The sequence below is a fragment of the Cetorhinus maximus genome, chromosome 2 (genome assembly GCF_964194155.1).
Source record: "Cetorhinus maximus chromosome 2, sCetMax3.hap1.1, whole genome shotgun sequence".
Lineage (NCBI taxonomy): Eukaryota > Metazoa > Chordata > Chondrichthyes > Lamniformes > Cetorhinidae > Cetorhinus > Cetorhinus maximus.
Genome location: NC_135880.1, coordinates 51,229,196 through 51,254,942, shown reverse-complemented (window position 1 = coordinate 51,254,942; position 25,747 = coordinate 51,229,196). Strand labels below are relative to the sequence as shown.

General features: G+C 46.6%; 1 protein-coding gene across 3 annotated transcripts in view; it reads left to right on the top strand.

The window, feature by feature from the left end:
- edil3b (EGF like and discoidin domains 3b) overlaps window positions 1-25,747 on the top strand; it is a 311,349-nt gene that overhangs the window by 133,243 nt on the left and 152,359 nt on the right. For all 3 annotated transcript variants that reach the window (XM_078564731.1, XM_078564719.1, XM_078564710.1), the window contains one exon: window positions 13,260-13,373. In XM_078564731.1, coding sequence (XP_078420857.1) covers window positions 13,260-13,373 — 114 coding nt within the window. The remainder of the gene's footprint in view (window positions 1-13,259; window positions 13,374-25,747) is intronic.

The window sequence follows — 25,747 nt, the reverse complement described above, 5'->3', positions numbered from 1 at the left end:
TGCTGGAGAGGCAGCAAGAGACAGGGTAAAATCAGGCAGAGATGTCAGAGGTCCTCAACAGAGTGGCAAACGAGGCGGAGGAGTTCGTCTGCCAGCTGGCTGATGAAGTGGTGCCAACATGTGCACACATGGAGGTCTCCATGGGGAGGGTGGTGGACTTCATGGAGAACCTGGTCTAGCCGATTCTGTCGGAGATATGCGCAAACCTGCACTCCATCACTGTAGCCTTGGATGAGCTTCTGCAGTGGCTATGTGAGAGGGGGATGGGGCACCTCGACCTTCCTCACGTGGCCCTTCCCCTCGAGGAGTCAGGCAGGGGCTTTCAGGCACCCAAATGGAGGAGGACCTAGGACATCCACTCAGGACTCTCTCTGAGGGTGTCCAGCCCTTCCGAATCCCCTTTGCCTGTGATCCCTTCAACCTTGTCATCTGTGACCGCAGAGGGAGCAGCTGGCCCACAGACAGACAGCCAAAGTAAGCCGTGGCCCTCTGGGCCTCGGGTCTCCAAAGGACGGCTGCCAAGGTCACCCAAAGCAACAGGGAAACTGGTCGGCAGGCTGCCTCGACCCCTGCTGCGGCTGTCGAGGGAGCACTAAGAAGAAGTAGGAGGCAAAGAAAAATTCAGAATTCGCAAGTGGTTGCATGAGTGCATCATGATTGTAAATATAGTTCACTTGCACTTTAATCATGTCTAGATGTTGTTTATTTGTGATAGTATTTAAGCCTGCGTGCACCCTGCCCCCTCCAACATCTTCCGAGGGACACCCCATGTCCCCGGAATCAAGGATTTGCAGAGAGGTGAAGGTATTTAGCAGGGCTTTTATGAACTATGTACAAGTCTCCTGGAACACTGAGCCTTTGCCCTTCACATTCTCATCTGTCCCAAGGCCCTAGAATTGTAAGTACTACATGCTGGGGCTCCCCTTCAGTTTTCCAGTTGAGCTGACCTGCATCTCCTCCCACGCACAATGACCCAATCCCCATGGAGCATCTCGCGATCTCCATCATGAGGCTCTGTATAGTTTCAAGCAGTCATGGTGCTAGTAATGTTTGAGGTTAAGTCCAATACCTTTCTCCCACCCTCCTTCACCCACGCCCTCCCTACCCGATAACTATTGACCACCCCCGGGAATCATTTTGACCTCCCCACATTCACCCTTCAACCTTCCCCCATCACCTTCCGTCCCATACAGGTCAATGGAGAAGTCCCCTACCTTCCCAAAGAGCCCACCCCCATTATGATAGACATGCCCCCCTCAGATCCCCGAATCTGTGTCACCTTTCACATCATCTCAGACAACCCTTAGCGCCCCTTCACTCAACATTGCTGCACCCTCCCACCCTACCAGCTCCCACTGTGCCCTTTAACCATCACCACCCCATCCTACCACCAGTACCCTCAGTATGTCCCCCAGGAATCCACCATTGACTCCACTGACTTCTCCCTTTGAGCCTCTTTCCCCTCTACACCCCCCATTCCCCTTCACCCCTCTATGCCTCCTCCCATGCCTCTTCACACCTCTACACTCCCCCCGATACCCCTTCACATCTCTACGATCCCCATACCCCTTCACACCTCTACCACCATCCCATGCCCCTTCATACCTGTACAACCCACCCGCGCCCCCTGTCTGCACTTCAACACGGCCCTTCCCACCTTCCTGCTCCATACCAGCTCACCCATTCCACAACCTCCGCAGCATCCCTCTCCCTTTCCCCTGCCTCCGCCAACCTCCCTCACTCCTCTCCAGGCACCCAAACCTGCCCAATCTCTTGATTCCTCTTCACCCTGGCTAGTTCCATACCAACCATTCCCCCCCCACCCACCCCAGCATAGACCCCAGCCACCCAATGCAGTACCTCCTGCAGCCTTCCACCTGCAGCTTGAAGATCCGAGCCCTGGAGAAGAAGTTGCTGATTGAAGACCTGAGCCCTGGAAGAAGTTGTTGGATAAAGATCCAATGCCTGGGAGAAGTTGCTGCGCCAAGAACAACCACCTCCTGGATGCTGCTGTGCAGAGTAGATTCACGCAGTTGATGCTCCATCCACCCACTGCTGCATGTGATGTTCCAAGTCCAGTTTCTGGAGGCCTCCATCTTCTCCTCATCTCCACGAAATGCCCCAGGCCTTCTTTAGGTAAGTGCCGACATGTACACGCCACATTGGTCCAGATGTGTTCTGGACCGGCGTGATTTCCTGCTGGCGGCGAGGAAGATCAGGAGGGTTGGGGGGCTGAAATTTGATTGGCCTTCATCTACATCCCTTTAGTGGGATGCAAATCATTTCATTTCGGCCTCTGGTGGGAATTGCGACCTTCCACGGCGGGTGGGAGCAGAAGATCCCGCCATTAGTTTACACTGGCGGGAAACCGATTTTTCAGATCCCGCCACATTATCCACACACCCCAGCTACTAAACCCTGCACCGGGGTGGGGGTTTCGAGGGTGGTGGGGACTGGAAAATTCGGCCCAGAGTCAACATTCAGGTCCATGACCTGTACTAGTTCTGACAAAGGATCACTGACCTTTGTTCCTCTCTGCACGGATGCTGCCAGACATGCTGAGCTTTTCCAACATTTCCCATTTCGATTGGAGCAAAAATAACTCCTTTTGCCAGCCCACCAAAAAGCAATCCGACTCTTGTGAGCCTCTCATTCCCCTTCAGCAAGAAACCCAGCAGCAGCTGCCTGAGGGCTGGCTTGGCACAAAGTTAAACATAAATTTCCAAAAAGAAAATACACACAACTTGCTGAGTCAAAAAAAAAAATGTCAAAGCAATAAATTGATAATTTTTTAAAAATTAGTAATTAATGAAACTGACCATTAACAAGTGCCAAGCAGCAGAGCTAACTAATAAAACCTTTTTTTTGCCTTTTTGATCGAAAGCAGAGCTGGAGAAAGACAGATTAGATCCCAAGTCCTGGTCGCCAGGGAAGAGGAAGGGAACCTGGGCTGAGCTAAGGAGTCGGGTTTAACTAACACCGACCTCTGGTGGCACACAGGCCAAGCTGACCTCAGCGGAATGCAAGTGAAAGTGGGGGTCAGAAGCAAGTTGCCTTTCGGCCTGGGTTTTCCTCCTCTCCCAGCCCAGTAATAGGATAGGTTTTGTGGAGGGAGGAGGAGGAGAGGGTGTGTGTGTGCGTGCATGTGTGTGTGTGTGTGTGTGTTACTCCCACTCCCACTCTCTCTCACATTTACACACACACACACACACTCTCTCACATACCCTCACTTACTTACTCACTCACACACACACCAACTTACCCTGACACACTCAGGGCTGAATATTACAAGGGATGGGCAGCACACTCACCCGCCCCCAACCCCTCTCAAACCCTCTCTTCCTTCCCACCCTTTGATGAATGTAGTTAAAACATCGGGCTGCCCCTGCCCACTTCTACCCAACTGCCCATGCCAAATGTTTCATGGTATGGACAGTATATTATCAGGGTCAATCAGCTTGGTAACAAGCCAAATTGACCCTTGACCACCTATTTAAATCTGGTGGGCGGGCTGCTGATTTCAGTGCCCGCCCACCCCCATGTTATGGAGTGAGCTCAGGGGTGTGTGGAAAGTTTGTGGGGTGGGCACCAACTCTATTTTAGATGCCCCGTGCCAGAAATGTGCCTGGCGGCGCATGTAAAATGCAGCCCAACATCTTATATTTGAAAGGAGTCTATTTCCTTTCCCTATTCTTACTTCCAAAATCTATCACTTCACATTTTTCTATGTTGACCTGCATCTACCCAATGTCTGGCCCTTCCTATATCCTACTGGCCTATGTCCTGCTACTGTTTATCACAACTGGCACTCACTCACTCATCCCTGGGCCCAGGAGGTTTGGAGATTAAAATCAATGGCGATGAGGTCGGGACAGCTGTGAAATGGCAACATATGGCTCCTCTGGGCCCTGTCCAGGCCTCATTGTTGCTTCAGCTGCCACTCCTCCTGGCCGACCTATCTTGGCTCCTGTAGTCCTTTAGTGGGCTGCATCTGCACAGCAAGGTGAGAGCATGGTCGAGGGCAGACTACATCACCCAGACTGCACCTTGGTAAATGGTCGCACGGACCCGGGCTTTTGCTCCAGGTCAATTGGTCCTCGAGCACTGTAACTTTGTCCTGGAGTGGAGTGTCCACTGCACATTTGTTTACAAACACAATGAGGCATGAGGTAGCCACTTAAGAAATGGGTTAATGCTGCCCAAGCCCAGGCCCTCTGAAGGCTTGGGGCCTGTTGATTAGCACTGTGTGCATTTCCCTCTCCCAGACCCTGAGTGACTGCCCATATTTACAGTAAGGTGCACTTCTGACCCTCCTGGTTTCCTATTTAGCTAATTAAGAATCATCGAGTGATACAGCACAGAATGAGGCCATTCAGCCCAATGTCTGTGCCGGCTCTTTAGTAGAGCTATCCAGTCAATCCTAGCCTGCAATACTTACTCCTTAGCCCTGTAATTTTTTTCTCTTTAAACATTTATTATATCTTACTATTCAGTCAGCTTCCACTACCCTTTCGGCATGTGCGTTCCAGATCACAGCAACTAGCTGTGTAAAAATGCTTCTACGTATCCCTCTGGTTGGATTGCCAATCATCTTAAGTTTGTGTCCTCTGGTTTTTGACCCTCCTGAAACGGAAATTAGTTTCTCCTTATTTATTCTATCAAAAATGTTCATGATTTTGAACATCTCTGTCAAATCTGCTCTTAGCCTTCTCTGCTCTAAGAAGAACAACCCTAACACTTCCAGTCTCTACTACACATAACTGTAGTCCCTCATCCCTGGTACCATTTCAAATGAATTTCAAAACAGATAAATGTGAGGTAAGAAAAATAAGCGAGTCACATGTTACATGGAAAATGAGTATTTAGATGCGGTATGGGAGCTAAGCAATCTATCTGGGAGTACAAATACACGAATTACTAAAAGCAGCGAAGCAGCTTCAAAAGACCATTTTAGAAAAGGCAAAGTAAGCGCTAAGGTTTATTTCCAGAGGGATAGATGTGTAATGTGGAGAAGAAATGCTAAGCTTATATTGAGCCTTGTTCATTGTGTACAGTTCTTCTCACCATATTATAGAAAGAACATAGAGGCACTGGGGAGGGTGCAATAAAGATTTACAGGGATGACTCAGAAAACTGAGATGACTCAGGTAAGGATGAAAGGATGAAAAGCCAGAGTCTCTTTTCTCTTGAAAAGAGAAGCATGATGGGTGAAGGGGATCTGGGTGCCCTCGTACACCAATCAATGAAAGTAAACAGGAAGGTGCAGCAAGCAATTAAGAAGGAAAATGGTATGTTGGTCTTCATTGCTAGAGGATTTGAGTTCAGAAGTAGGGATGTCTTACTGCAGTTATACAGGGCCTTGGTGAGACCACACCTGGAGTATTGCGTGCAGTTTTGGTCTCTCTACCTATGAAAGGATATACTTGCCATAGAGAGAGTGCAGTGAAGGTTTACTAGGATGATACCAGGCATGTGAGGACTGTCGTATGAAGAGAGATTGGTTCGACTGTGCCTGTGTTCACTAGAGTTTATAAAAATGAGGGGGAATCTGATTGAAATGTATAAAATTCTAACGGAGCTAGACAGACTGGATGCAGGAAGGATGTTTCCCCTGGCTGTGGACTCTAGAACCAGGGGCCACAGTCTCAGGATATGGGGCAGGCCATTTAGAAGTGAGATGAAGAAAAATTTCTTCACTCAGAGGGTGGTCAACCTGTGGAATTATCTACTACAGAAGGCTGTGGAGGCCGGGTCACTGAGTCCATTCAAGAAAGAAATTGATAATTTTTTGGATATTAGGGGCATCAAGGGGTATGGAGAGAAAGTTGGAATATGGCGATGAGACAGAGGATCAACCATGATCATATGGAATGTTGGAACAGGCACAAAGGGCCGAATGGCCTACTCTTGCTCCTAGTTTCTATGGGCAGAATTTTCCCCTTGGCGTGCGCCATCGCGATATTTTGGTGGGCGGGCGCACGGTGATATCCGATGCATGCCCGCTAATAATTAACGGGCCACTTAAGGCCCTTGAGGCACCAATTGACGACGATTTTTCAGGGCCCATGCGATCTTCAGGTCGTTGTACGGGCGCAGTGGGCAGGTGGGTAGAGACATTTGTATTAACCTCATCTACGGGTGGGATAAGAGGGGTCAGTGGGGTCGCGAATGTGTTCAGTCAGATATATAATTTGAAAAGTTACTGATACTTGCCTGTGTGAGCAGAATTACTTCAAAACTCATTCCAGCTGCTTGGACAGGGCTCACAACCTTCAGGTCAGCACTCTGCAGTGAAGATCCTTTTTGGGGCCTGCAGGTTTCAGGGAGCCTTCCCTTAGCCTGGGAATGGGAGTTGTGCTCTCCACTGGAGGCACCTCCTCTGAGGAGGAAGGGAGAGCCAGAAGGGGAGGAAGCCAGGAGTGCACATTCAGCCTCCAGGGGAGCCACCTTTGGGAAGAGAGGCACAGGCACAAAGGGCGCAGGGCCAACAGGAAGTCCAAGGTGGAAGGGGCCGCAGGAGATACCACTATCCTGCTGCTAGGCTATACAGGCGGCGAAGCAGCTACCTCAATATGTCTGAGGTGCAGTGCCAAAGGAGGCTCCGTCTCTCGTCAACTCGATCTGTCAGATGATAGGCCCTGAGATCTCCACTAACTGTGTGGGTGGACACACCATGCCAGTGGTTCCAAAGGTCATAGTTGCCCTCAACATCTATGCCTCTGGCTCTTTCCAGGGCTCGGTGGGCGATCTTTGCGGTGTCTCCCAATCAGCTGTACGCACTTGTGTCAAGCAGGACACAGACGCTCTATTCAGGCGTGCATTGACCTTCATCCACTACCGCTGGTACCAGGCCAGCAAGACACAGCGAGCCAGAGGCTTCATGGCCATTGCTGGCTTCCCCCATGTTCAAGGTGCTATAGACTGTACACATGTGGCCATCAAGGTGCCAGCAGGTGAGCCCGGTGCCTTCGCCAACAGGAAGGGCTTCCACTCCATGAACGTGCAGATAGTGTGTGATCACAGGATGCAGATTCTACAAGTCTGTGCAAGGTACCCAGGCAGCTCCCATGATGCCTACATCCTCAGACACTCCCAGGTGCCGAGGCTCTTCAGTCCTCCAGCCCGGCTGGATGGATGGCTGCTGGGTGACAAGGGCTATCCCCTCAGAAGGTGGCTCATGATGCCTCTCTGCCATCCAAGAATAGAAGCTGAGCAGCGGTACGATAGGTGCCACGCCTCCACAAGGGCTGTGGTGGAGAGAACGATTGGTCTTCTCAAGATGCACTTCCAGTGCCTGGACCGTTCAGGGGGCACACTCCAGTACCCCCCAGATCATGTGTCTCTGATAGTAGTTGCATGCTGCGCTCTCCACAATCTTGCGCTGGAAAGGGGTGACACCGTGGAGGAAGAAGATGTAGACGCAGTTGCTGCAGCTGCACACGATGAGTCCAGCAGTGAGTCCGAGGATGAGCATGCACAGGGAAATGCTGAGGGGGTAGACGCTGACCCGGGCATACTCCAAGGAGGCAGGGACATCCGGGAGGCTTTAATCTAACAAACCTTCAGCTAGAACAACACAGGTGGACCTACAACAAAAGCATGTGCTGCAGGGTCCATACTGGATTCCTGAGTGCAAAATCTGCCTGGGTAGGAACATTAACTAAGGGCCTTGTCAATAAAGCTCAATGTGACACAACTCACTCATAACATCATGGGTTCCCGTCCACCTGCAGACGAAAAGAGGCACACTCAGCCATGGTCACATGTCTGAATTTAATGATATAACAAAATGAACTTAAGGAAACAAAATGACAAAGGTGTTAAACACCACACCAGCTAATCATGACCTCATTGTGGGGCAACACAAAAGCACCAGTGAGAAGCCTGCGGTGTGCCTAAGGTGCCTTAAATTTACGCTTTTGGGTGCTACGTCTAGGTGCTGACCCCTCGCTGAAACTGGCATCTGAGACGGCCTGCTGACTCTGCTGTCCTGTTGGCCTCAATGACCTTGGCAGCCGTCCTCTGGCCCGTGGAGCCTGTGCTGGCCCTGCCTGGGAGGGAGCGGCCAGTTCCACAGCTGGTATCTCACCAGTTGTCGCAGCCTCATTGGATCCCACGGTCACCGGCAGAGGGGTGGAGGAGCTGCTGCCCTCATCCAGAGCGCCCTGAGAGGAGCCTGCAGTGATGACAGGCAGCTGCTGCGCTAACGTGAGGTCACTTTGGACCTCCCTGCTCACCGTAGATGGATGGGCACTGAGCTGGGAAAGTTGGTGCACAGACCATCTCCCACACTGGCACTGACCAGCTGAAGTCAATGCTGATGTGACGGCTTGCTGGTCCGAGCATATCCGCAGGAAGCCCTGACAGGTCTCCTGGAGGAGCATCTCCGTGAGAGTCACCACTCTCTCCATGGAGGACGCCTGGCGCTTGGCCATGAGGCTCATTGCATTGACGATGGTCCACGTATACTCCTCTACCACAGACACCAAGCCAAGCATAGCTTCATGTATCTCCCCCAGATGCCCCCACACACCTGGCCGCATTTCCTGCACCTGCTGCATCGCTGACAACTCCAGAGGCACATCATCAGGCCCGGACTGAGCATGTGCCTGGTCCCCTGCAGTCCTCCGACTGCTGGCGCCATGGGCACTCTCTGTCTCCGCCAGCTCCTCCAGCAACTGTGAAGTGCCCTCACCACTGTCCCCCAGGACAGTAGCCGATGATCTAATTCCCACTGAGGTGCTAGTATCTGCGCTGGTGCCTGCCTGGCAGAGATGGTGTGACACTGGTGGGTCAGAGACTTCAGGACCCTCAGGTGTGAAAGGGGGCCCCTGTGCCACCTGCTCCCAGTCCTGATCTGCTGATGCTGAAAGGAAGAACAAGGAGATTTGATGAGTTAACATGGAGACAATGTCAATGTGCATCCCTGTCCCCCAGATTATTATGTGCTCATCCTTCCATAAGCAATGATCGAGCCATGTTGCAAGCTTCAATCACTGAACATTCAGCACTGTCATGGCTGCTGGGACACTAATGCTGACCTCACTGCTGGGCAAACATACCTGCCCGTGGCACCCCAGCCTCACTGACACCGGTGGACCTGGGCGCATGGCGCCTCTCCAGATTGAGGGCCTCCTGCTCGAACCTGGTAATGATGGCCAAATGGGCCGGCCCTCTACCAGTCCTCACTCGCTCGGCGGCATTATGAACATTCTTCTCCTGAAAATTGATTAGTGCTACTTGTACCTGGACTCTCTTGGCTGCCATCTCACCTCAACCAGAGTGGGACATTGCAGGGCTCCAGTGCCTCAGCTGCCACACACTCGCACAAATATTCCAGGCTCTCCCCCCCCCCACCCCCCTCCCTTGGCCAAATGCAGCCTACATCACATTTGGCACCACATGGTCCAACCTTGCAAAACAAGGAGGCACAAGCACATGGAACGCAAAGGCCAGCAGATGGATTGGTGCCCCGCCACCTGGAAGCTCCCCTCCCAGCATGTCAGCACTCTGACTTTGACATGCTTTGCAGTCCCAGCACTTTGCCTAGGTGCAGATTGTCCAGGTTGCCCCCAAAACAGTAATGTGGGTGTCACTGTACCACATCTGCGGGTACAGAACACATCTCATCACCGCTCTCACAAGGTGACCTCGGCATGGCCAATATCTGCTGGCCCACCCAGCGAAGGACACATGACGCCAATGATTCAATGCAGTAACTGCACTCAGAGTTGGAGTGGGGTGGGCACCAGGGGGGAAAGCCTACCTGCTGGGTTAAGTGACCAATGCCAACATGGTACTCACTCTTCCTGAGCGCAAAAGGGTGTTGAAACGCTTGCAGCACTGGATCGAGGAGCGCCGCAACACATCGCGGGATCTCACTACCTCCGGCACCTCCTCCCAGGCAGGTTTGGTCATGCGGTGGGGGGGGGCCTCCTCCTCCTGTCCCTGGGAACGAGGACCTCCCACCATGCTGCCACCTCCTCGAGGAGGACAGCAAGGTAATTGTCTGAGAAACAAGGGGCACAGTGCCCCCCTGCCCTACCCTCCTGCCTGGCCTGCTCACCAGTAGCGCTCTGGGGAGTGCTTCTGCTGGCCATGTTTGACAGCCTTTGCAAGGCTGCAGGAGCACTTTTAACAGGCCACTGGGTCGCCTGTTTAATTGGCATGAAATGGCGGCACGGACCCGATCGCGGGCGGCGATCATGTCTGCGCCCGCTTCCACATGGCCCGTCCGACAGGCAGAAAATTCTGCCCTATGTTTCTATGTTTCTATGACCCAATAGAGCTCTTTAAAATTCTGAAAAGTTTTGATAGTGTAAACACAGAGAGAATGTTTCTACTTGTGGGGAAGAGCAAAACTGAAGGCCATCAATATAAGATAGTCACCAAGAAACCCGGTTGGAAATTCAGAAGAGACGACTTTATCCGGAGCATGGTGAGAATGTGGAATTCACCACCACAGGAAGTGGTTAAGCCAAATGGTATAGATACATTTGAGGGGAGGCTAGATAAGTATATAAGGGAGAAGGGAATAGAGGGCTATACTGATAAAGTTGGATCAGGAAGGATGGGATGAGACTCAAAAGAAGCATAAATCTGACCTGGACTAGTTGAGCTGAATAGGCTGAAGTTCACAGTTTGACATCTCAAAGAGGTTATTAAAGGATTAGCTGTCTTTGATGTGAAACTATGAATCCAAGTCGGTTTGTTTTACAAGACATTATGTACTTGAGACAATTTAAAAGTTTTCAATAGGCTTTCATGTATGGACGTGTTTGCTTAACATAGTGAATGCTGTAATAGATATTTAGAAGTTTATTTTATTTCACCTCAACATAGCTCCTGGGGCCTATGGTGGATACAGGGTAAGCTGGCATGGAAGGTGTAAGGGCAAAGGGTGGTGGGTGGGTTCACATGTGTTGACCTGAGTTGGCATTAAGTTGACATTGGGACTATAAGGGGTCATGGGGGTGGGTGCAAAGGGCGTGAGTTGGCATGGATGGGGGAAACAACTGGGACAAAGTGCCAGAGAATGAAGGCAGGCCTTGTAAACCCCCCGCCTCAGCAGCCCCTGTGGCCACCTCCAATCTGTGTCCAGGGGCAGTGGGCCCAATTCCATCCTACACTGCCCCCTACCCCTCCCAACCTTCCAAAACAAAGATCCTGAGGCGGGCGTGGATAGTCAGGAAATTTCCTAACTCACGCTACCCACCTCGGGAGAGAAAATTCGGGATAATATTTGAATGAATCATAAAATAGGCAGCCCTCAGTCCTGCCCAAAGCATGCAGAAGCCTCATGAAAATGTTTATATTGAAGACCTTGATGCAGTTGAGGAACTAAATATTTAGCAGCTAAGTCAGCGGTCCTGCTCAGTAAAATGTTCCTTACAAGCTTTACAGATAATTTTTGAGGGGCTAGGAGCATGTGACCCTACTCCCTTCCCTCCACCCTTCAGGGACCCATTTCCGTCTCCAATTTCTAGTTCTCCTTGCCTTCCCACCTTCCAAATTGATGACGTGCCTCTGTTTGTTTGTCTTAGGCAACTCCCCAATATTATTCTTATCAGGCCCAACCATGGAAATGTTGCAGAACTCTGGCGAACTTCATTGGGGGAACACTACACTCACTCTGCCCAATGTACGCCATTGTACCTAAGTGAGATTCCATCATTTTCAGCTGAATGCCACTGGCCTCAGAACATATTGAAATGTGTGGCAAATGCTAGTCCTGGGTAATAAATGAATGAACAAGTGTAAAGGACAAGCAATAAGTGCATTTTGAGCCATTTACCTCAACAGTTCTCAAACATCTGAAACATTCTAACCATTTATTTTTCACACCAAAGCTTGTTTGTATTCACTGCCTTTGATTTTAGCTCCGTGGCACTACCTGCAAGGACTTAAGGAAATCGAAATGTCTTTTTATGCAAGGTGACCAAATAACTGACGCAATCCCAGAAACATGTGGCAATGTCGTCATTGACGCCAATACAAACTGAACTGTTTAAATTGAAAGAATCACATTTACTCGCACAAGAGCTCTTACAGTATAAGTCATGTACACCTAAAACATCTAATGTTAAGCAGTCTATAAATATGAGCTCAGATTATTTCTAAAGGATCTCTTAATACAGTACCTAGAAATTCAGCCCAACCCAGACTGATAACTGTTCATGGCCCTGAGCAAAAAAAACATTGATAAGCAGAGTGCTATTCTGAGCAATAAGTTATCATTGAGTTCAGCTTTAATCTTCTTTATCTGTTATGTCTGCTGTGTGGAGAGATCTCATGGTGCAGTAGAGGTTTACAACACAGTCTTGGAGCATGTTTTCTATTGTACTTTTCCTTTGAAATTTTTTGCCTATATTGTAAGTATTTCTGCTACAAGCTTGTGTTTGAAGAGATAATATGGCCAATGATGTGTCATCTCCACAAATATACAAGTACGGTTGACTTTGTGTGTGTAACTTTAGTGTAATATGCTAAATGGTTTTGTTAAGGAAGAAGTACCTAGCCAAACAAAACCCCCCAAATCACTTTTATGAGTAATTATTTTTGGTCAGAGAAAAACAAATGCAAGATACAGTGTCTTTTATATTAAAATTATTCATCAATGTAAAAGCAAGGTATATAAAAGAAATTCTCTAGGAAATCAACTGTTTCTGTACAGTACATAGGTAATTTCACAAGGATTGCTTGAAAATGCCTTGAGGCTTTTAATGATAATCACTATCAGTGTGGTGAAAGATAGTTACTTCATCCTGTTCAAATCACAAGCACAAACACTTTATGGCCCCAGCAGACTTGGGACACTTGATCAAAGAAAGTCATCTGTCTAAAGTTCCACCTGACAGAAGAGAGGCAGATAGGTTTATGGCAAAGACTGGGGCAGGAGAGGGGGGGGGCAGCTTTTTGGACCATTGTGGTTTGAAAATAATTGCACTAATCGGAAGACACAGGAAGAAATGTATAATGCTGAGACCCTATTAAATGATCAATTAAAATGGTTTGCAAGCCAGATGATGTTGTTATTTTTATTAAACATTAAATTTATTGAAATGGAGTCACAATAGACCTTACAGTAGGTGCAGCTTTGAATAAAATACTACACATGGTGATTGGTGACAGATTAAAAAGGATATTTCACATCAGATATATTGCAACAATTAAGAAAGTTTTATAGATAAACAATGTTATGTTTTATTATAAGCATAAATTGTCCTCAGCTGTATAATTTTTGTTCTTTGTCCTCACAGATATAAATGAATGTGAGTTTGAGCCATGTAGAAATGGCGGTATTTGTACTGACCTCATTGCAAACTATTCCTGCGAGTGTCCAGGAGAATTCATGGGCAGAAACTGCCAGTACAGTAAGTCATGTGCTTTTTGAATGATTAAAATTATGGAACACCTATAAATATTCCAAGAACAATGTAACTTTAATATAGTAGTAGATGATCTCCTGTGGGAATCGAGACCACGTGTAGTATTTAGGTCAAGCAGGCTGAGGAAGGTGGGGATAATTTGATTGGACCAAGAAGCAGGATGTGGGAAGGAATAAGGAGACTGATGGAGGATGGGCAGAGATGTGGGGAGGCACTGGGAATGGAGATTAGGATGGTGAAGTGGAAGGAAGGGGAAAGAAGAAGTGGAAGAAGGAGGGCGGGGAGGGGATAAGGAGGCAGGTAGGGAGGGACGTAGGAAGGCAAAGGGAGGGGAGGGGCAGGTAGATGAAGGAAAGAGATAGGAAAGAGGGAGAGATGGAAGATGGGGAAGGAAGGATGGAGAAGTGAATTTCCAGCATCCGTAGTATTTTGCTTTTATTATCGGATGGAGGAGCGGTTGGCCAGTCAGCTAAGTGGTGCCTCAGTGGAGGAGGGCATTGGGAGATGTCTCAGGTGAGCTCTGTAGGCTTCAGTGACCAAGATGATGGTTAGCATGGTGGGGAGGTATGGTTGCTAATGCTCAGTGATGATGACTTGGGTGTCTCCAAATATCCAGGTGTTGCTCATTTTAGCGAGCAGAGTGGTTCACGTTAGCTGTTTTGCCTCAAAACACTGTGGTTTAAGATTCCTCTTTGCCCTTAGCTCATAGCCCAAAATTACTTTTCTCCATGGTTTTTGAGGTGCATTATTTTATTTTGGTCCAAGCACCATCTATAAATGTTATGCCTTTATACATCTAATATCCAGCCAAACAATCTCTTGTCAACATACAATGCAGCAGCAAATGAGCTAAGATAGGGACGAAGTTGGGTGATGTTACCGAGGTGGAAATAGGCTGTTTTATTGGTGTCACAAATAAGGGGTCAGAAGCTCATCTTGGGATCAAATGTGACACTGAGGTTGCAAACAGACTGGTTTACTCTCAGACAGTTTCCAGCGTGACGGATGGAGTTAGGGAATGGAGCTTGGAGTAGAGACCAAAAACAATGGCTTCAGTCTTTCCAATATTTAATTGGAAGAAATTTCTGCTCATCCAGTACTAGATGTCGGATAAGCAGTCTGATAATTTAGCAACAGTGGAGGAATCAAGAGAGGTGGTGGTGAGGTAGAGCTGGTTGTTGTCAGCACACATGTGTTTTTGGATGATGTCATCAAGAGTCAGCATGTAGTTGAGAAATAGGAGGGGGCCAAGGATAGATCTTTGGGGGACACCAGAGTTAATGGTGTGGGAGCATGAAGAGAAACCATTGCAAGTGATACTCTGGTTACAAGTAAATAGATAAAAATGGAACTAGTTAAGGGCAATCCCACTCAGCTAGATGACATTGGAGGACGATAGAATAGCCAACCGTGTCAAAGGCTGCAAACTAGTCGAGAAGGATGAGGAGTGAACATTTACCTTTGTCACAGTCACATAGGATATAATTTGTGACTTTGCTACGCACTGTTTTGATATTGTGGCAGGGGAGGAAACCTGATTGGAGGGATTGAAATGTGGGACCGAATTTTCATCTGGGTGCGGAGGTGCATTTCGGTTTGCAAATGGCCACACGTAGTTTTATTGGAGGAAATCTGATTTTCCTCCACTGTCCCAGCCCGCCATTTTCCCCTGCCTTTTAGCAAGTCGGGAATGCCAAATGTGCAAAACACATACCTGTTAACGCAGTGGTTAGGTTCCCCATTTTAAATGGGGGATAAAAATCGGATGTTCTCCACACACCATTTTGCCTGGTGGTGTGGGGTTTTGGAAGCCCATTAAAAGCATACCAGTTTGTGAAGAAAATGGATAGCCTGCAGAGGAGTTGGGAATGCTTGCCTGGATTTCAAAAGCTTCAGCTCAGCAGGTGGCCTTAGAACTATTAAAACTTTTAAGAGCTCATAATGACAGAATGTGTCTGTGATGTTTGTTTACAAACCTAATTGATACTTAGTGGATTACAAGATTCTTTTCCCTTGAGATTTTTGCCTAATATAGTGTGCTTGCATTCAGGGTTTTCTTAGATTATTAGGGATTTGATGTTTCTTTCCAATGATTTTAAAATACTTCCCATTGCTATTGCATGGCTCCTGAGGAATGTATATAGTGTATACTGAGTGAGTGGCTATGGAGAGTACATAGGGGGCATAGAGAGGGCATGGGGTGGCATAAGGGGCGGATGGGGGTGAGAGCGGCGAGTGGTGAAGTTTAGATGGTCTTTTAAACAATGTTGAGAGCTTGGCTGCTGTGTTGGTGAACTGAGGCCAGCCTTCTAATTGGGCTACCTCCCCACCCACACTCTTCATGCCCTCCGTTGTGGATTGCAAAATGCACTGTGAATCCGGCCCCTGTGTGAAAAGGCAAAATTGTCATGTGAAGTCACACATGGGTCAAGTGTACAGCTTGTAATCCATGAAAGTGCACAGATCGGGCTCCCTGGGCCCAGGCAAAGATTTGCCCATGGATTTCCGGGAAAGGTGGAAACAAATTTGGTAGACAACAGCACATTCAAGGTCATTGGAGAGGAAAGGGAGGTTGGAGATGGGACAGTAGTTTGCAAGGACAGAGGGGGTCAAGAGCTGTTATTTTGAGGAGAGGAGTGCGCAGATTTAAAGGAGAGAGGAACGCTTCCCTAAGAGAGACAACCATCGACAACATTGGCTAACATGGGGGCCAGGAGGGGAAGTTGGGTGATCCACAGTTCAGTGGGAATAGGATGGAGGGAACAGGAGGTGGCTCTGATGGACAAGATGAGCTTAGAAAGGGCAGGAGGGGAGATAGGATAAGATAGAGTCATTGGGGCAAAGAAGGAGGCTATTTGGCCCATTGAGTCTGTGCTGGCTCACTGCCGAGCAATCTACTCAATCCCATTCAACCGCTCTAACTCCGTAGCCCTGCATGTTTATTTCCTTCAAGTGCCCATCCAATTTCCTTTTCAAATCATTGATTGCTTCTAATTTCACCACTGTCATAGGTGCGATGTTGCAGGCCATTACCAATCACTGTGTAAAAACGTTATTCCTCATATTCCCCCTGCATTTCTTGTCCAAGACCTTAAATCTGTGTCCCCTAGTCCTTTTACCATCAGCTAATGGGAGTACTTTTTTCATGTCTTCCTTATCTAAACCTGCCATAATCTTGTACATCTCGACCAAAGCTCCCTCAATCGCCTTTGCTCCAAAGAGAACAACTCCAGCCTTTCCAACCTGACCTTGTTACTAAAATCGTCCATCCCTGGAACCATTCTGGTAAACCTGCCTGTCAAGGACCCTCACATCCTTCCTAAAGTGTGGTGACCAGAACTGGACACGGTACTCTAGTTGGAGCATAGCCAGAGCTTTATAAAGGTTCAGCATAACTTCCCTGCTTATGTACACAGTATCCCTATTTGTGAAGCCCAAGATCCCATATGCTTTGCTAAATACGCTCTCAGTATGTCCTGCCACCTTCAAAGATCGATGCACATGCATCCCCAGGTCCACCTCTTCCTGCATACTCATTAGAACTATGCCATTAAGTCTATGATGCCTCTCCCTATCCTTTCTGCTAAAATGCATTACCTCACAATTCGCTGTATTAAGTTCCATCTGCCACTTGTCTGACCATTCTGTTAGCCTGTTTATGTCTTGTTGCATGTGACTCGTATTATCGTCTCTGTTTGCCACTCTTCCATATTTGTTACCATCAGCAAATTTTGATTTTTTTCTCCATATTCCAGGGTCCAAGTCATTTATACATAGCAACAACAGCAGTGGTTCTAGCACTGTCCCTTGGGGAACATCTGTCTATCACCCTCCAGTCTGAAAAATAATCATTGACCACATCTCACTGTTTTCTGTACTTAAGCTAATTTATTTTTAACAAATTGGACACAGGGCCTCCTATTCCATGAGCCTTAATTTTATTAATCAGCTATTTGGGTGGTCCTTTGTGAAACGGCTTCTTAAAATCCTTCTAGATAACATCCACTGCATTCCTTTCATCAACAGCCCCTGTTATTTCATTAAAAAATTCAATTAGATTGGTCAAGCATAATCTGCCTTTTACAATTCCATGCTTAGTTAACTCAAATCTCTCCAAATGCCTGTTGAATTTTCCCCTGATCATTATTTTTAAAAGCTTACACACTATTGATGTTAATCTAACTGGCCTGCAGTTGCTAGGACTGTTCTTACATCCTTTCTTGATTAAGAATGTCATATTCACCACTCTCCAATCCCCTGGCACCTCCCCATATCAATGGAAGAATGCAAGGTTATGGAAAGACCTTCCATTATCTCCACCCCGACATCCTTTAGCAACCTGTGATGTAAGTCATACGGACCAATTGACTTATCTACTCTAAGGATAGCCAGTCTTTCCACTACCCCTTTCCTCTCAATTTCCACCCTATCCATTGTCCCTGTTACCTCAGCTTCCATCAATATTTTATCAGATTCCTCTCCCTTAGTAAACAGTAAAAGTTCTCATTAAGTATTTTAGCTTTACACTGTCCCTCTAAACGTGTATCACCCTCTTTCACCCTAATAGGACCAACTCCACCTCTTACTAGCTGTTTATTGTTTACATGTTGGCAGAAGATTTTTGTGTTCCTTTTAGGTTGACTGTCATTCTATTCTCATATTCTCTCATTGCTGGTTGCATTCTCCTCTTCATGTCTCAATTTATTGTATTTGGCATAATTCCCACTTGAAGAATTCACCTGACATGCATCATGCACCCTCTTTTTTTGTTTCACCATAACCTTTAAGCCACTTGTCATCCAAGGAGCTCTGTTTTGGTTCCCTTACCTATTGTTCTTTTTGGAATATACCTAGCCTATTCCAGAAGCATCTCCTCCTTAAAGATCCCCCACTGTTGCTCTACAGTTTTTGCTTTTATTTTACCCTGGCTAGATCCCTTCTCATCTCATGAAATTAGTTCTCTTCCAATTTAGACATTCTACTTTAGATTGCTCTTTGCTCTTCAGCATTACTAGTCTAAAATTTAGGATGCAATGATCACTCTTGTCCAAGTGTTCCCCCACAGACATTTGGTCCATTTGGCCCACCTCATTCCCCAGGACAGATCCAACAATGCCACCTTTCTAGTTTGGCTGACAACGTACCAATCAAGGAAGTCCTCCTGAACACAGTTCAAAAATTCCTCCCCCTCCTTACCTTTTACCCTAACATTTTCCCAGTCGATATTTAGGTAATTAAAATCCCCAATATCACCACTCTATAGTTCTTGCACATTTCTGTGCTTCCCAACAATATAGTGCCTTCCCTAATCAGTACTGTCACTCCACCTTCCTATGTTCCTTCTATATCTTTTCTGAACATCTTATATCCTTGTATATTAAGTGCTCAGTCCTCACCATTTTTAAGCCACATTTCTGCTATTGCCACTACATCAGATTCCTACACTGCTATTGGTGCTTGTAGCTCACCAACCTTGTTCGCCACACTTTGTGCATTTACATACATGCACTGTAATCTTGTCTTTGCATTCTTCATAGTCCTTACTTTGTTCCTAACTAGTATAGAACTACTCTTCTCTGGTACTGCCCAGCACTATCACTTTGTGCACCTTATTCTCTTTTCTACTTCTATATGCTAGTGCCCACCCCACCTGCCAATTTAGTTTAAACCGTCCTCAACCACACTAATGAGTCTCCCTATCAAGACATTAGCCCCAATCCTGTTCAGGTGCAACCTATCCTTTTTGAATAGGTGCCTGTTGCCGCACCACTGGTCCCATAGCCCCAATAACCCTCCTGCCCCATGCTTAAAGCCATGCATTGATCCTCGCTATTTTCCTATTTCTACTCTCACTGGCACATGACACTGGAAGTAATGCAGAGGTCCTGTTTTTAACTTCCTACTTAGCTCCTGAAAATCTAACCATAGGACCTTAATACCTGACCTCTCTATGTCATTGGTACCAATGCATACCACAACTTCTGGCACTCTCCCTTCCCCCCTGCAGAATATTCTGCACCCTCTCTATGATACCCTTTACCTTGGCATATTGTGTGGGGCTCATGGTGCTGGTTACAGAAATGTCTGTTTGTCCGCCTGACTATGGAGTCTCCTGGAACAACTGCATTTCTATACTCTGCAGTTCCTTCCTGTACCGTTGCCCATTGGTGCCTTGGTCTGGGCTGTACTCCTTCAGGGTATAATCACCCACAGCAGTTTCCAATCGTAAATATCTGTTTCAGAGTGGCACACACACATCCTGAAGATTCTTGTACTCCCTGCCTTTTCTTATCTTTCCTGATTGCTATCCACCTTCTGTCCTGAAACCTTAGGGCCTGGTGTTTGTAGAGGAGGAGGAGGGAAGGTCAAGTCATCTCCTTTAATAAGATCGCTGCCTGCCAAATTTCTATTCCGGGACAACAGGGGCGGGGGAGTCAGGCACGCCATCTCCAGAGGCAGCCTCGAGGTGGGAACGGAGGCAGGCGGGTGACCAGGCCGGCAAGCTAGAAAGCCTGCCTCTGTTTACTGGGACATCAGCCCAGTTTTAATGATGAATGTCAGTCCCTCAAACCCTCATTTCCTTCACCCCCCAGCCACCCCCATTCCTCCTTCATTCCTCCCATACCCATTCCATACACACCCATACCTCCCCATGTAGCCTCCATAGTCACCCAGTATCCACTATGGGCAGACGTCAGCAACAAATGAACTTCTAGCAATCCAATCTCATACAAATTTACTATGGCAGGGAATGTCTCCCTGCCTATGGCTCCTTGTTTTGATGAGCAGTGCTTTTGTCATTCAGATGTGAAACCTTCCTGCACTAGATAAACGCAGGTGTCTCAGTCCCTGTGCTTTGTGCGGCCTTCAGACCAAAGTGATGGTCCAACCTCACACTCTTTGGAAACATTACTGATACCTACACCTCGGCTTGTCAGTGCTGCCAGAATCTAGTGAGCAGGCATCACAGAGTTCTCTCATTCTCTCTGTGTGCTCTCAGCACCTTTATGGTGGGGCTGGCCCCCGTCACACCAGCATCTGCGACCAGTGATGCTGTGCTCCTGAAGGGATTAGGTGCTGAAGGCTGACAAAGGATCAGATTCTTTTAGAGTTTCATGGCTTCATCTCCATGACATGACCCTGATCGGAGAGCACAAGCGAGCTGTCCTCAGCCAGACAGGAGCCAGACATTCTCAGAGGCTATGTGAAGATCTAAGGAGTGTCCTCACTGCATGTTGTCATCATCCTCCTGCAATTGAATGACTATTAGGGCCCCCAGTGCATCCCCATGACAGGAGCATTCTCACAGAGGGTATGCGTGCTGCCATAAGCCAGACTAGAGTCAAACATTCATCGATGCGATGTGAGGACCCATGTGAGCTACATGTGTTCAAAATAGGAAAGCAAAAATGTAAACCCAGCTCCGTGCCTCAGAGAGATTGCTGCGCTCTTTTGCACGCGTGCGTCGACTCTCCCTTCTCCCCCCCGCTCGCACAAGTAGCGCTGAGCGCTACCAGCCGCGCGTTATGCTGGGCGGGCCTTATTTGGCCCACCCGTGTAAAATGGTGGCATGCAGCCGATCGCAGGCGGCGATTGGCTCCGCGCCCACTCCCACCTAGCCCGCCCGCCATAGGAAAATCCCCCCCTATGAGTGACTTTTGTATAGTCAGTATATAGTTTTTGCTGAAACTATTTATGAAGAACTATTTACAAAAGCTTCTTGGTAAGCACATGGTCCTCTGGACATAGACTATTCTATGTATTGCTCTCTTGGAGCTTCTTAGTCATCGGACACTTATGCCCTGCTTACATCATTAGTATCATTGTCTCATTAACATAACCAATAACCCTTTACTCTACAGTGAGGGTGCAATTGAGCAAATCAGTAGCTGTGACAAAAGGCTAGACAGTTGGGATTTTGGAAGTGCGGTTGTGAATTGGAGGATAATTCTTTCCAGGGGTGGATGCTGAAGGAGGTAGGGTTGGGGAAAAATCAGGTCATGGCTTTCCCAGCCCTGTGGAGATGGCCTCATCCCAAACTTTTCAGCCGGGTTGTGGGGCTACTGACTCCGTGAAAAATTCCAGCCTCTGTTTCTCTCTCCACATGTGCTTCCTGATCTCCTGAGTGTTTTCCAGCATTTGCTCTTTTATTTTAGATTTCCGGCGTCCGCAGTTTTTTTTTCTTTGCTTTTTTTTTTAAAAACTAAGTTAATAAGTTTACTTGACAGCATCAGCTACAGATTTAATACTGTTCGAATGATGGGAGCGCACATGTCTTTAATGTAGAGAAGATACATATTTGTTCAAATTCCAGTTAGATTTAACAAACAATCTGCCCTGTCAAAAAATGACAAACATTCATAAGAAATATTGCAAGTGTGCTTTGGAACTGAAACAAGTTTAAATGTGCTAATTTAAGAATGGGAGCACAAAAGCAAAGACAAAACAGAAGTATAGCATTATTTGAATCCCATTTGTCATAAGCAAAGAACAAATGCATTTAAAACATTTTTAACAGATAATAAAATTGTTCAGCATCCAATTCTTTTTAATATTTAAAAAAAATGGTACTATTACCCGCTTAGAGTGAAAGACAACTCTGCCCTGCACTTCTCAATCCTTAAAGATCAGCAAGCACTGATCAGTACAAACTGATGATTTTCTGCACATGTTTACATTCAATGCCATTAATTCTAATTTGCCAGTGTGATCATTAATAGTCCTCATCTGTCCACTGGAATAGATTCAATAATTTATCTGCTGGAAATCTTTATCTTTAATGGGCCTTGATCAGATTTGTGTTTTTAAATATCATGCTTGCTTTCAGCCCAGTCAGAGCATTGACAGAAACTTTAACCTTAATATTAACCCTACCATTTCCCCCTCAACTCCGATGTCCACCTCTTCCCCCTGCTGTGATGGCCAATCTTCTTCTCTCTTCCCTATCCCCATGCCTACAAGTCATGATTTCTTAATCCTTGCCAATTGCCAGGAACCGTCCCCATGGATGCCCAGCTGTGGCCTCTTGTCACTGTTTTGCACTCCCAGCAGCCAGTTAAACTTCACTTCAGCAGGCTGCAGGAAGGAAATGGATCAAAAAAAAATGATAATGAGGTCCTGCTGTTAATTTCGATAGGACCTCCACAGGTCCATGTTTGCTGAGTTCTTCAGCCAATTTACTCTCCTCAGAAATATCAGTGCTTTGGCTTCAACTGGAATAGGCCTGAGAGTGAGCATTCCTGACTATAAAACATTATCCAGAAAGAGCAATTGTTATGACCAGTGCAGTTGGTACAGCTGAGTTATTTAAAAATCCCAGAGGGAAACTTTAAACAACTGTCAGAACCTATAATTTTAAGTGTTATGTTTGAGATGCGACTCTAAATTCAGGAATCAGACCACCAGTTCTCGAGGTTTTACATTAAAATAAAGGAAACGTTTTATTAATTTACACAGCTTAAAATAGATATACACATGGCTACAAATTACTACTATCATAACTTTTAACAAATTCCCAAACTAATCTCCATTTAGGCAACAGCAGCGCATAAACTTAACCAGGCACCAGGCAAAGCATTTTCACTTTACAAATTCAAAATGAGGCTCTTTTACTTGGTTCCTTTGGAGCCAGTTGGAGGCTCACATTATTACAGCATTAGAACAAATGGATGATTATGTAAGGTGGTATTCTGGCTGAAGCACTTGTTTTAAACTAACCCACCCAGCAAGATTACTTCAATGAAGGGTAAGGTTGGACAGGATCAGGCATCTGACCCAAACACATCCCATTCCTGCCAGATGGGTTGGGTTCAAATTGGGGTTTGAGTCTTCCTGGATTAAGCTGAAATAGTTAAGGACTCAGTGACAGTATTGGAGGTCCATTGCAGACCGCCATATGGTGAGAAAGAGATAGATTTGCAGATAATTCTGAGAAGTTTGCAGAATCAAATTATAAGTAATGAAATATTTTAACCACAAAAAGGCTGAGTGTAAAAAAGCTAAAGGTGATCAAAATAGGGAAACAAAAATATTCTGTTTCTGAAAAATGTAAAGGGGCAAAAGCCTGACCATCAAGTAGAAAAACATTAATCATAATATTAGCTTTATAGTCAAAACGTGAAAAGAAAAATTAGTCAAAGACTAAGTTGTTCGACTGGAATGGAATAATTTTTAGATGGAGGAAAGGGAATCTAAACTAAATTAATCATTGGAAGATGAAACAACAGATCAGTGGTGAGAAGGTTATGCGTGAGATGGATATGGTACAAATTAAAGACAGGAAGAAAGGCTTCATTTAAATCTACAGTTCCATAGACAAATAAAGAGATTGGGGAAAATAAGTCTCCTGACTGAGATCTGTGATAAAATTAAGCTGTTAAGTACAGAATTAAAACCAAGAGTCAAAGCAAAAGCAGTGAAGTAAAAATGGAAATTAAAAGGGCCAGAAATAATATGAAGAAAAGGTGGTCAAGAGAAATAGGCAGGTAGTTCAGAAGTCCCCCTGGGTTCCCGCTCATAAATCAGTATTCCATTTTGGAGACTGATGAGGGCGCTGGTTCCTCCAGGGAGTGCGGACAGAGCCAAGCTTCTGGCACCACAAGCAGCCTGTCTGTACAGGAGGGGAGGAAGGGAGGAATAGCAATAGTAATAGGGGATTCTATAGTCAGGGAAACAGATAGGCGCTACTGTGGCCATCAACGTGACTCCAGGATGGTATGTTGCCTCCCTGTTGCCAGGGTCCGGGATGTCACTGAACGGCTGCAGGGTATCCTGAAGGGGGAGGGTGATAAGGCAGAGGTCATGGTACATGTTGGTACCAATGACATAGGTAGAAAGGGGGTTGAGGTCTTGCTTTAAGAATTGAAGGAGTTAGGCAGTAGACTAAAAAGCAAGACCTCTCAGGTTGTAATCTCTGGATTACTCCCAGTGCCACGTGCTAGCGAGCTTAGAAATAGGAGAATAGTGCAGATGAATATGTGGCTTAAGAGTTGGTGCAGGAGGGAGGCTTTTAGATTCCTGGATCACTGGGGCCATTTCTGGGGAAGGTGGGACCTGTACAAGCGGGACGGTCTACATCTGAACCAGAGCAGGACTAACATCCTTGTGGGCTGGTTTGCTAGTGCTGTTGAGAGGAGTTTAAACTAATTCAGCAGGAGGAGGGGACACAGAATGTTAGCAGAATAGGGACACATCATAACACAATAAAACAATCAAGTCAGAGGGAGTATAGCTGCATTAAGCTTCAAGGGAGTAAGGCAAGGCTGGATGGCCTCTACTTTAATGCCAGGAGTATTGCAGGTAAAACGGATGAGTTAATGGTGAGGATTGACATGTGGAATTGTGATATAGTAGCCATCACTGAGACGTGGTTGAGGGAAGGGCAAGATTAGCAGCTCAACATTCCGGGATATAGAATCTTCAGGTGAGACAGGGGAGGGGGTAAAAGAGGAGGAGACGTTCCATTATTAGCTAAGGAGTCAGTTACTACATAAGGAGAGATGATATCTTGGAGGGGGCATTGAATGAAGCTTTGTGGGTAGAGCTTAGGAATAAAAAAGGGGCAGCCATATTGTTAGGTGTTTATTATAGACCCCCAGATAGTCAGTGGGAAATTGAGGAGCAAATATGTGCACAATTTGTGGAGGTGTGTAAAAACAATAACAATAGGGTAATTATATTAGGTGGTTTCAACTTTCCCAACATTAATTGGGATAGGCATAGTGTTAAGGGCTGGATGGAGTGGAATTCTTGAAATGTGTACAGGAGAACTTTTTAGGTCAATATGTAGAGGGTCCAACAAGGGACGGCGCAGTGATGGATCTAATTCTGGGGAATGAAGCCAGACAGGTGGCTGAGGTGGTGCTGGGCGAGCATTTTAGTGAAAGCGACCACAACATGGTACAGTTTAAGTTTGTTATGGACAAAGAAATCAAAAAGTTGCAAAAAAATGTTTTGGATTGGGGGAGAGTGGATTTTAGTAAAATAAGGCAGGATCTGGCCAAGGTAGACTGGGAACAGTTACTTGTCGGGAATCTACAGAGGAACAGTGGGGGGTGTTCAAAAAGGAAATGGGGAGGGTACAGGCTCAACATGTTCCCTCTAGGGTGATAGGAAGGAGTAACAAGCCCAGAGAACCATGGATGGCCAGAGACATTCAGGTTACGATGAGAAGGAAAAGAGAGGCTTTTAGCACGTACAAGGGAAGCAAATCAGCAGAGGCATTAGTGGAGTACAGAAAGTGCAGGGTGGAGCTCAAGAAAGCAATTAGGAGAGCAAAGAGGGGATATGAGAAAGCTCTGGCTGGTAAAAATAGGGAAATCCCAAGATATTCCACAAGTATATCAATGGGAAGAGGATAA